Raw genomic sequence first — 12,620 nt, 5'->3', positions numbered from 1 at the left:
CTCAGTGGCTGAAAATCAACAATCCATAACCGGCAATGTTGGGTTGATGGTGTTGTTTTATGCCAGACTTGAATTTGTTGCTCTGCTGCTGCGCAGAGGGTTGGGGAAATGTTGCTGCCCCTGTGATTTGTTGTTTTCGGTGGTGGCGTATGTTGTTGGCCATGCTGCTGAATGTTGTTCCAAACCAAAAATGCCAAAAAGAAAGACTACCGCCAACGCCGGTCTCTCTGTAAAAAGTCTGAAGTCAGATCTCGGTTCTCCGCCTGTGTAATAATATGGCCAACAACTATATGGCTATGATGGCGATGACGACGATGGCTCTCGCTCTCTCCCGGTCTATTAGACTCACGGTCTAGCTTTTGGCGTTGACAGCCAACGTCAGACGACGTCGACGGCTATGACAAACGACAAACGTTAACGTCCACAACGTTAACACTTTGTCTTGCCAACAGAGTTTAAGCGTTGCCAGTGGAAGCGATCATTGTTAGTCGTTGTCGAGAAGCCGTCTATTTTGGTGGAAATAATAATTCAAGTCGCTCGCGCTCTTTTTTGTTTATTATTGTTGTTGTGCTAATTTAAAAAATAAAATTTTTATTTATTTTGTAAAAACAATCACACAAAAAATTAATATCGTTAGTGCAAATATTGGTATATTTTGGAAAGCCATCAAAGAAAAATCCTTACCAAATAGAAAGAAATCCAAGAACAAAGATTCTGATTGTACGTGTGTGTGTGTGAATAAGTTTTGAGTGCTTACGATTTTCATCAATGGATCTCGGTTCATGATCATCTCCTCTTGTGTATGGTGTTGTTGCTGCTGATGATGATTCCCCCAGTTGCTGATCTTCTAATGTTAATTCCAGAAAACAAAGTGACTTCTTTTGAATTCCCCTGCCCGAAAAATACCCTAACAGCTGAGTATTCATTTAGTCTCCCTGTCTGTCTGCCTGCCTGCCGGCCTGGAAAACGTCATTAAAGTGCTGGTGATGTCAGTCAGATAAACATCGAGTTTTGTTTTTATTTATGCCTGCTCTTTGTTGTTTTTGTTGCTGTTTCTTGTTACGCTCTATTGTCACTGTGAAGTCGTCTGTTATTGTTGTCGACATAGCTGTTGTTGCTCGCTCCATTGTCTGCAAAGCTCCCCCACACCCAGTAGAAATGCCTTTGAATGGCAAGTGGTGCAATTTTCATTTGTTGTTGTTGTTGGGTTTTTTCATTTTCTGCTCGCCAACTGTAATTGAAGTGTGCTACCACCACCAGCAGTACTTAAACATTGCACCACAACACAAATGTGATCATCACCATTCCGGGATCTACCAATTGAGCAGGCACTTATGCAATTTCCATTTTTTTGTGATGTTTTTGTTGTTGTTATTGTCTGAGAAATTTACTTTATGCCACATGATTTCTTTCATCTTTGCTTCGTTTTATTTTCTCTATGACTCCTTTGTCATCTGCCCTTTTAAGTTTTAAACAGCCAGCTTTATTGTTTATTGCTCAAATCATTTCAATTTGTTTCAATTAAAAAAAAATAGATTAAAATCTGTATTTGTATCTCTTGCGATAAGCCGGACGAATTGATCGTGAACAATTGAGAGTAATTTTTGTTTAAAGCAAATACTGGATAGGCTTTGGAGAATTATATTGGGACATATTGGAGAAGTCTCTTTTCAAATGTTCATCCTTTTGAAAAGGCAAGAAGATTTCTAGCGAATGTCGAAACTTGTCGCATATTGGTAGATGTATGATCTCCTTTATAGTTGGAGAGTTCCGTTACATTCGTTTTGTACCAGTCGATCCACTTTGCTCTCAGTCTCCTCGTTTCTGGTGATCCAATCGTTTATTTAGATCTTCCCTTGGCCGAATTGGCCAATGAAAGAAAAAAAATCTTCTCGTTTGCTAATCAACGCCCTACTGAAATTAATCCTCAATTTTTAAATTATTCTTCATACTAATTGAAATCATTCGCTACCTTCAATTTCGTAACTAATAAACAGCATAGAAATTTTTTATTAGAGACAACATGTCCCTTTAGTCCTACAAAAAATATTTTTCACTGTTCATTTTTGTTGGAAATTTAAGAGAATTAGCGGGGAGAATTTTGGATTTGATAATCTACCTTAATATGGAAATGATGTGATACTTATTTCACAAGTCTTTATATTTTTTAATCAGGTTTTAGAAAATTTCAATAAAATCCATCATTAATCATTCCCCTAATTATGGCCAAGCAAAAAAAATCTAAAATTGGCTAATAGCAGTTTTTGTTCACTTGAAATTTATTGAAAATGAAATACAGCACATCTTTAAATCATATAAATAAACCAAAGTTATAATATACCATGCCCTGACAATTAGGACTTACTGAACTAACATGTAAAAATATTAAAAATGATTATTTTTTTTTTTTTAATTGTTACAATGCATGCGCTTTTTTAAATATTTTAATAATAAAGTACTTTCTAAGAATTTAGATCTCTCATGGCGCAATTTAAAAATTTGTTTTACATATTTTCGGGTGCGTATGACTATTGTCAATTGTCATACGCTCCAATGATACCTTAACGTTTTTGTAGTTCTATAAAAGGATCGTACAATATTCTACTAACCAATTTTGGGTAAAACCAATATTCAAAAATATGGATTTTAATTGTTAAAAAATTACATTTTTTGAAATATTTTAATAATAAAATTTACATCTCTCAGGGCGTAATATATAAATATTTTTACATGTTTTGGGGTGCGTATGACTATTGTCAATTGTCATACGCTCCAATGGTACCTTGTACGTTTTTGTAGTCCTATAAAAGGATTATACAATATTCTTGTTTGATTGTAAAATATTCTTGTAAAAAATATTAAAATTATTTTCTAATAATTTACACCTTATACCTTTATTTACATATATTGTATTGATATTTTCACAAAAAGAAGTCTATTTTTTATTTAGAAATCAATTAAAATTCTTCAACAATAATGTTTCAAAGATGAGCGAGTGAGATAGGCGGCCGACATTCCAAATTGTTGGCGGCTTTGTCTCTTTTTAATTTTTTTCTTATTTTTTTTGTTCAATATTATTTTGTAATTTGCAATGACATTGCCTTTTGTTCAGTTGTTTCTGATTTACTGCTCCATTAAAATGACTATCAATAAATTACTGCGGCCGAGTAGTGTGTACGTTGTATACATGCACTTGAATTCTATTCAATTGAATTGTATTGAAAAGAGTAATGTCCGCCCGCACAATAATTAAAATTCCAAAGGAATATTTTTATTGGGGGATAAATGAGGGGTATTGGAATTCTATTCTACTGAAGATGAATGAATTGAGGGATTTAACGATGCTACCCACAACTGTTTTTTACTGTTGTACTTATCATTTGATATGTAAATTTTTGTGCGATGAAAAAAACAAAATATTAACACTTTTCTCGGTATATCTGTACGATCATTAAATTTAATTAGACTTTAATAATGTCCAATGTAAAACTCGTTGATTTGAGTTCGTTCGATTTTTATCATGATTCCATAGATTGAATATAATTTTGTAGCTAAGATTTTGATGATTTTTTTCACAAAATTCATATTTCAAAATTCTTGTCGATAACTTTTAAGAGTAGGTGTTGCAATTGGAAATTTATTGTTGTTGTTGTTCACACTGAGCTCAATCTCTATTTATCTCATTTGAATACAAGTTTTTACCATTTATGGTCATATGGATTTTTATTGATATTTTTGTTGATGTTGTTGTGTGCCATTTTGAAATTTTAGAATATTTCAGAATATTCGACAAATAAACAGAGATCGTGATGATAATCTCTTTTCAAATCAAATACGAAGTTTTTGTATATATTTCTTTTAAAAATTTCTATTTACAAATTCAAAAAAAGATGTAAATAATACATCATTGTCCTCATTTGAAAATATTTTCTATATTTTTAAATGGTGTTACCTTAATTGGCTAGAATAGTGTCTTTTCGAAAGGAAATAGTTCAAATGAACTATTCCGAAAAATAAATTAGTCCCTTTGACTCTCGGTCAATTGGTTCATTTTGCCCGCTCGTTCCACCAGCTCTTATGGCTCCATTAGTTCATGTAGCATTAGATGTCTCTCTGTCCCACTCTCTTTTAGGGTGAGAAAATTTCACTGCTGTATTATTTGCAATATTTAGGTTAGAATACGAAACGAGAACCTCAACATGAAAAAGTCCTAATTCTGCAAATCTATGTTTCAAATGTCATATTTTATTGAATTTTTCCTCAATAAATTATAACACAATATTCCAAAACATAAATTGAAGAAACCGGAAAAATAAAGATTTAGGATCTCTACATATATAATTTTTTAATATTCATTCAAGTATTCAAACTAGAGTTCAGTTGTTCCGGAAGGAACTAGTTCAAAGAAACTATTCTACAAAAGGAACGATCGGGACTAGATCCGCTTGCTTTTACCTGGTTCCTCTTGGTCCAATAGGTTAATCCAGATTTTTCGAATAAAATGAGGTATACCAATGAACGATTGAACTAGAAGGAAATAAAGGAACTGCCTTGCACCTTTTGTGGAGCGAACCGTTCCATAAACGAGATAGCTAAACTCTATTTCAACATATGATCCTTTAAATTTATCAGCAGCCCATGAATGTTTATACGTCGTCTGTATATATATTCCTAAATATTTATTTTTTTCTAAAAAATTGTGTCCAGCTAAATCCGAATTCAGTATTTCCTTTGTAGTTCGAAAATTTCTAACAACTTTCATACAACAATAATTTTTTTTTTTGATTACAAATGAGAACATAGACCTGCATGCATTTCTGGGCAATAAAAAGTTCTTCGCGGTCTACTGACCGAGAGAGTAAACTTTTCGATTAAAGAGCGCCCAACAACTCTCATAATGTCGATGAACGCATAAATGACTTTTTTGTACGATATTCGATGTTCGCGGTTCTGCTGTGGGCAATATAGCGCTGACTACTTTGTTTTTTTGTTAGATTGTTTTGACCATAAAAAAAACTCTGGCCGATGGTTCTGCCGGCTCTCTATTGTTATTTCATATTGGCGAGTTACTTGTTCGTCGGCGTTTGTTGCTCCAAATGACTAATGTTTTTGTCACACACATACGTACCTATGCGTATCTACATTGTTTGACTATTTTTGGAGAAACAGGCAGGCAGGCAGGTAATAGGCAAGCCGGTGGCATCAGTCTTACACAGCACATCAGAGGCTTTAATGGCTTAAAATTTCATGTTTTTTATCTTCAGAATTTTGAAATGTTGTTTTTGCGTTTGAGTTGGGTTTTTGTTGTTTTCTAAAAAACTAACAATGTTTACTATTTCTTCATTTTTGGACTGGATGTTAATGGCCTTTTTTCAAGTCCGAAATTGTGCCATGCTGAGCAAGAAATTTAATTAAACCGAATTAGTTTGTTTTGTTGTGTGGGAAAACAAGAGCATAATATAAAATAATTCAAAGATAGTTACAAAAAATTCTTTAAAATCAGGGCATACATAAGACGTACAATGCAAAAGTGTCGATTATTAAGTCTGGGATATTCAACTTCCAAACCAAAAAAACAACTTTCGTTTCTATTTAAAGATTTCCTACTCCTCATAGACAATCTTCCCTATTGTCACCCAATATCGAATGTCATGTTTTTCCAAGCATATTCATAATTTCATATTCATTACCAATTCCACATTTTCTTTTGAATTTCCTTCTACCCTGAAAATGTAAAATTTAAAATTAAGTCATTGTTGTTGATGATAATAGCAAAAAAACACAGATTCCCTCATTTTGTATGTACATCTATCTGCTGAAAATATATTGTGTTGGGTACTTGATATTGTTGCTTTTGTATGTAGATATATATGAATGACTAAAGCACTTGTCGAACCTTAGCGTATGTACACTTGCGTGTAACAACTTTTGCCTTGAATTAAAATCATAATTATTTTCTTTGCACTGCTCCTCTTCATCCATTCATTCATTTGTCATGATCGTCTTTGCAAAATTTATAAAAAAAAGAACAAAAACATTCTCCCATTGGCGGTGGCACAAGACCACCGCATAAGGGAATCTTCAACAACACACATCACTTGTTCCCCCCAAAAATAAACAAAAACAACAAATTGTTCATGGTATTTTACGGTTTTAACTAAACGGAACCGCAGACATCATTCCATTGATCATCGTTCAAGCGCCGTTGATGTTGACGTTAACGGTAGCAGCAACGCTTTCAATGCGCATGTGCGCGCTCGGTCGCTCTTCTTCTCTCTCAGTCAGTCACCACACAATGGGCCTAGCGCATTGAATTATAAACCCCTTGGCTTGATTAGTAGCCAGTACATCCGGTTAATGTTTGCGGGAACAGTAGCAACACTTCAACACAACACCAATGCAAAGAGGAAATCAAAAGCACAAAAAACCTCATCACCGGCAACAACAAAAAGTGGTTCCAAAAAACTGCTATTCTGAAATGATTTTGTTACTCCATTTTTACAGAATGGACGGATGTTTTTTTTAATTTAAAATACTAAAAGCCGATCCGGCGAAACAAATTTAAAATATGCTACGAATGTAACAACAAAATACATACATACATACGACGAAACGATTTTTAGGCGAAATCAACGAACAAACAAAAAAAAAACGAACACAAACATCCAAATCAACACAACACATTCAACATATTGTATGTATAGAATAGACAAGGAATTTGGAACGGGCCACAATAAACGATTTTCTCTTAGAGGAGGTACTATAGCCAACACCACTGCTTCACACAATCACAATCGAGGGACAGATATGCATTCGACTACAACCTCCACCGCTTCTTCATCGTTGATGAAAAAGCGTGGCTCGGCAGGTTATGGAAATTCTGCAACGGCTATTGTACCATCTCGTGGTCCGCCCATTACCACCAATATCGATGAAAGAAGTGCCCAATATCAGCATCAATTCAAACATGAGAAAACCATTGAAGCTGTAATTACAGATTATCCGGGTGTTGCTCCCGACTCAGCCACACCCCATGAGCGCATGTCTTATGATCGTTCGCTGGTTGTGCGTAAATCTTTTCGTAACGGTGGCGGTGATCCTTTGCCAGTGACACAAACGGTTGTGGCCATGACCACCTCTAGTCCGGCCAATGAACGCCATCAGCTGCAGGAATCATATCAACAGGTGACACGCAATAAGCGAATTTCCACAGAAATATTAGGTTCAAGTGTGGAGAGTACGAAAACTTCGCAACGGGGTCCGAGTGGCCATCGACGTATAACAACACACATTGTGCGTAAGGTGACCACACTAAGTCGGGCGGAAGAGCAGCAATTACCACCAGAAGATTTGTTGCCGCCAGCGAAAATGGTGCGCAGCAGTGAATTGGAATATCGTCATACATTGCCCAGAACCACTGCTATGCCGGCAATAGAGCCCGCATCATCGACAAGCACAACCATTCGACGCACAAAGGTAATTAGGCGGATGTAGATGAAGAACGAATAGAAGGAAATCAAAGCAAAACCAATTGAGAAACACGCAAAAGTGTAACAAGCCGAGCATATTTCAGAATATGTCAGCGTAATTCTAAGCTTATAAATGGGTCTTATGATTCTTGAAAATGCATGATGCTGCACAGTATTTAAATTACTTTAAATTCGAACCAAGTCAAGGAAATTATCTTAGAAATTCGAAAAACTTTTGACATTTTATTTCTAACAATTACAATAATTTAGCGGCCAAAATATATTTGTATATTTACATTTCTTTCTTCTCCAAATGTGGGGTTAATACAACCCAATTACGAATATTTATTAAACTGCCCTTTGCCTTTTTGGAAATATTATTGTGCAGCGCTCATGGGACAACTACAGAAATACATACCAACCTATATTAAAAAAAACTCCCTTTTCCCTAAAAAATAACAACACCTTTTATTAATTACATTTAAACAATAATTCCCTTATGTATTCCTGCACAGATCTCCGATATTGTTGTTGGCAAAGAAGACAATGTATCAGCACGTGAGGCACTTTTGCGTTGGGCCCGTCGCTCTACTGCTCGGTATCCGGGAGTTCGTGTCAACGATTTTACATCGTCATGGCGCGATGGTTTGGCATTCTCAGCCCTGGTTCATCGTAATCGACCGGACTTGCTTGACTGGCGAAAGGCAAGAAACGATCGACCAAGAGAACGTTTGGAGAATGCATTCCATATTGTCGAAAAAGAATATGGTGTTACACGTCTATTAGATCCTGAGGGTAAGTACCATCGAACTATATATGCACATAAGCTTTGAAATAAAATTAATTTTCTTTTTTTTTACTCCTCCCCTAGATGTTGACACCAACGAACCCGATGAGAAATCTTTAATTACCTATATATCATCATTGTATGATGTATTCCCAGAACCACCTGCCATCCATCCACTCTTTGATATGGAATCACAACGACGTGTCCATGAATATCGTGATCTGGCCCAACAGTTTATCTATTGGTGCCGGGAAAAGACCGCATACTTGCAAGATCGCTCCTTCCCGCCCTCTCTAATTGAGCTGAAACGTTTGTTGAATGACCTACATACCTTCCGCAATGAGGAGGTATCGGCTCGCAAACGTGAAAAGTCGAAATTGATACAAATCTACAAAGAGCTCGAACGTTACTTTGAAAGTATCGGCGAAATTGATGTAGAAGCCGATTTGCGTCCCGAGGCCATCGAAAAAGCATGGTATCGCATGCAAACCGCCATGCAGGATCGTGATATGATTCTGCAACAAGAAATCGAACGTTTGGAACGTTTGCAACGTCTTGCCGATAAGGTACAGCGTGAAATTAAACACGTTGACATGAAAATTACCGATTTGGAAACACGCATCATCGAGGAGGCAAGGCACATTGAAACTCTGCATCCTGTCAATGCTAAAAATATTGTAGAATCTTTGGAAACGGAAATCCGTCTTCTCGAGGAGCCTCTACAAGATATGAATCAGGATTGCCATGTTCTCAACGAAGGACGCTATCCACACGCCGCTGAGCTACACAAAAAGGTCACTAAGCTGCACCAACGCTGGGTTCAGCTGCAAACTACATTCCATACAGTTCTGGTACAAAAATTGACCGAACTGAAATACCCCGTCCTTGAAAAATCTACAATACGCCAACATCGCACTGTAGTCGAATCACGCCAAATCGAAACAAATCCCCTCTTCAAAGACCTGTTGGAACACATCGAATGGTGCCAAAACAAATTGAAACAAATGCTTGCCGCCGATTATGGCTCCGATTTGCCCTCGGTGAAGGAGGAACGCGATCGCCAACAACATGCCCACAAGGCTATCGATCAATTCCATGCTAAAATACTCAACGACGAACGTCAACAGAGCAAGTTCTCTGGCGATGAACTGAACCTCTATCAACAACGCTTGAATCAATTGCAAAAGGTGTATGCCGAACTACTGAGCACATCCACAAAACGTCTATCCGACTTGGATACGTTGGAGAATTTCCTGGCCCAGGCATCGGCTGAATTGCAGTGGCTCAATGAAAAGGAACAAATTGAAATAACACGTGATTGGGCCGATAAGAATTTAGATTTGGCCTCTGTGCACAGATATTACGAGGTAAGTTAGAATTATTTAATAATTAGTATCCTCTAAAAAAATAAATTGTGCTGTACTAAAATATCGCTTGATCCCAAATGTAAATTTATTCAAACAACAATGCTAATCACATAGCTTTTTTCTATTCATATTTATTTAATTCTTGCAATTTTCATAACAAGCGTGCATTTGGTAATGGAGAAGAGGTGAGATAGAGAAATGACGATTCTTCAATTGAGTTTGTAATTTGATTAGATATTTATTATTGTTGTATTTTTCATCTTAATTTTTTAATGAAAATGTTATCTTTTCAATTCGATTTTTTGTTTAATTAGATTATGTTTGTATCTCTTACCAAGTGCATTAATTTATTGAACCAATATTTTAAAGAGTTTCATATTTTGAAATTATTCGTTGGCAAGAGTGTTTCTCGAATTTTATTCTCAATCAATATGCCTTTTAAGCTTTTTAATTGAGGCCAAAGCTTATTTATACGGTCCTTACTAAATATTATTTTGCAGACGTATTTGTGTTCTTTTTTAATTTTCTCCAATCGCTTATTAATATTTTCTTTTACTTTCTTTTATTTTTTGTTCTTTGATATTGGCTTTTTTTCTATTTTTCATATTATCGACTTGATTTTACTAATCGCAAATCTTTGTTTCCACAGAATCTAATGTCCGAATTGGAAAAACGTGAATTACACTTTGGTACCATATTGGATCGTGGTGAGACGCTCCTCAGACAGCAACATCCCGCCTCCAAGTGTATTGAAGCCCATCTAACAGCCTTGCAGCAACAATGGGCATGGCTTTTACAACTGACGCTCTGTTTGGAGGTACACTTGAAGCATTCCACAGAATATCACCAATTCTTTGACGAAATCAAAGATGCCGAACAGTGGCTTACCAAGCGAGATGAAATTCTCAACAGTGAATATTCCAAATCAGAATTTGGCCTAGATCAAGGCGAAGCATTGTTGCGTGGCATGCAAGATTTGCGCGAAGAATTGAATGCCTTTGGTGAGACTGTTGCCCAACTGCAACACCGAGCCCAAACTATTGTACCTTTAAATAAGCGACGTCAACCAGTGAATCGTCAAAGTCCCGTTCAGGCCATATGTGCCTACAACCAGCAAGGTCAAATACCCGTCGAAAAGGGAGAAACATGTACCCTCCTTGATAATTCAGGACGTGTCAAATGGCGCATTCGCACCGCAAAGGGTCAAGAAGGCTTGGTACCAAGTGCTTGCCTACTGATGCCTCCACCAGACAAAGAAGCTATTGATGCTGCTGAACGTCTAAAACGTTTGTTCGATCGTTCTGTCAGTCTGTGGCAAAAGAAACATTTACGTCTGAGACAAAATATGATATTTGCCACCATACGTGTTGTCAAGGATTGGGACTTTGATCAATTCTTGGCCATGGGACCGGAACAGCGTACCGCTATACGTAGAGCATTGAATGATGATGCCGACAAACTACTTAGTGAAGGCGATCCCAACGATCCACAATTGAGGCGTTTGAGACGCGAAATGGATGAAGTCAATCGTCTATTTGATGAATTCGAGAAGAGAGCTAGAGCAGAAGGTAGGTTTATAGATCGATTTATATGAAGGTAATGTAAAGGAAAAAAAGTGATCAACAATTGCTCAATACTAAGCCTCAAAGATAATTGAAACAAACAATTTGTTGGAAGTTACTGAAAACCGTGGGCGTGATTACTATCCAGAATACCCCTGAATATATATTTGTCGCCACGCACTTGAAATGTAATAAATTTGAAGGTAACCGCGTGGGTCTTTATGTCTGGAAAACGCCGTTTCAATTAACGTTTAATTGAAGAAGAATTGGATGCCTTAAGAACATCTGGCCACAACATTGGGGCAATTTTGAACATTTGTCATCAATGTGTTTTATTGTCGATACTAAGTTAGTTCTGCCAATGCAGTGGAAGCAAAAAGTTCAATATCAAAATGAAAAATTTATTCGCTAGCCGAAAAACAAGGGGTACTATGAAGGAGCATGATTTTCTTCTTTTTCCCCTTTCATTCCTTTGCCTTTCAATAATTTTTTAAGTACACTACTAACGAATTTGTCTATTGCAGAGGAAAGCAAACAAGCCAGTCGCATCTTCACCGAAGAATGCATTGCCATCAAGGGTAAATTGGAAGATATGGCCCGTGAATTGCAGCAAATTATCAGTGCTCCCTTGCCACGTGATTTGGATTCCCTGGAACATGTTTTGGAAATCCATTCCGATTATGAGCGACGTCTACAACTCTTGGAACCAGAATTACAACATCTGCAAGAAACTTTCCGCACCATTGCATTGAAAACACCAGCTCTCAAAAAGAGTCTGGACAACTTGATGGTGTTGTGGAAAGAATTGAATACCCTTAGCAATTTGCACAAGGATCGCCTAAAACTATTGGAAGCTTCTCTGGCTGGTCTAGAGGATAATGAACATTTTATATCGGAAATTGAAAATCAACTGGCCAAACATCAAGATCTTCCCTCTACACCGGAACGTTTAGAAATGGTGTTCAAACAATTGACACATATGCAAGACTTGATCACACAACAGCAGCCACAAATGGATAAAATGACCGATGCCGCTGATCAATTGGGTCGTATGGGTGTACCAACACAAGTATTGGGTGATTTGAAACGTTTGCATGCAAATGTTGAACGTTTAAATACTCGTTGGAGTGCAATATGCAATCAATTGGCAGAGAGGTATGTATGAGAGAAGAGGAAGATAGCAATGCTACTGCGGGTGTCACATAATAGTACCGACTAATGAGAAATGTCTTTGGGTTGAATAGGAATTGTTTGTGTTAAATTTCAAAAATGTTTTGTTTTAATATCTGTAGTTTTTAACTAAAATTAGATGATATTCTCGCGATATTATCCGCAACACATTTCAAGCTTTTGGAAAACTGACTTTAATTATTTGAGAAAACTTTAAAATGTAACATCTGTTTATATCAACAGAAGCGGGATAGTGATCATTTAA

At 36.6% G+C, this 12,620-nt stretch overlaps 1 protein-coding gene across 1 annotated transcript in view; it reads left to right on the top strand.

Moving 5' to 3' along the window:
* The window catches only part of LOC133326458 (dystonin), an 89,691-nt gene that overhangs the window by 30,865 nt on the left and 46,206 nt on the right, over positions 1–12,620 (top strand). The window contains exons 5-8 of the mRNA XM_061535092.1: positions 7,985–8,264; positions 8,341–9,623; positions 10,273–11,191; positions 11,710–12,340. Coding sequence (XP_061391076.1) covers positions 7,985–8,264; positions 8,341–9,623; positions 10,273–11,191; positions 11,710–12,340 — 3,113 coding nt within the window. The remainder of the gene's footprint in view (positions 1–7,984; positions 8,265–8,340; positions 9,624–10,272; positions 11,192–11,709; positions 12,341–12,620) is intronic.

The sequence above is a fragment of the Musca vetustissima genome, unplaced genomic scaffold, assembly GCF_032173495.1.
Source record: "Musca vetustissima isolate MV318-11 ecotype Yass unplaced genomic scaffold, APGP_CSIRO_Mvet_v1 utg6680, whole genome shotgun sequence".
Taxonomy (NCBI): Eukaryota; Metazoa; Arthropoda; class Insecta; order Diptera; family Muscidae; genus Musca; species Musca vetustissima.
The sequence above is the reverse complement of the archived record's forward strand: the minus strand, read 5'-3'. Positions and strand labels throughout refer to the sequence as shown.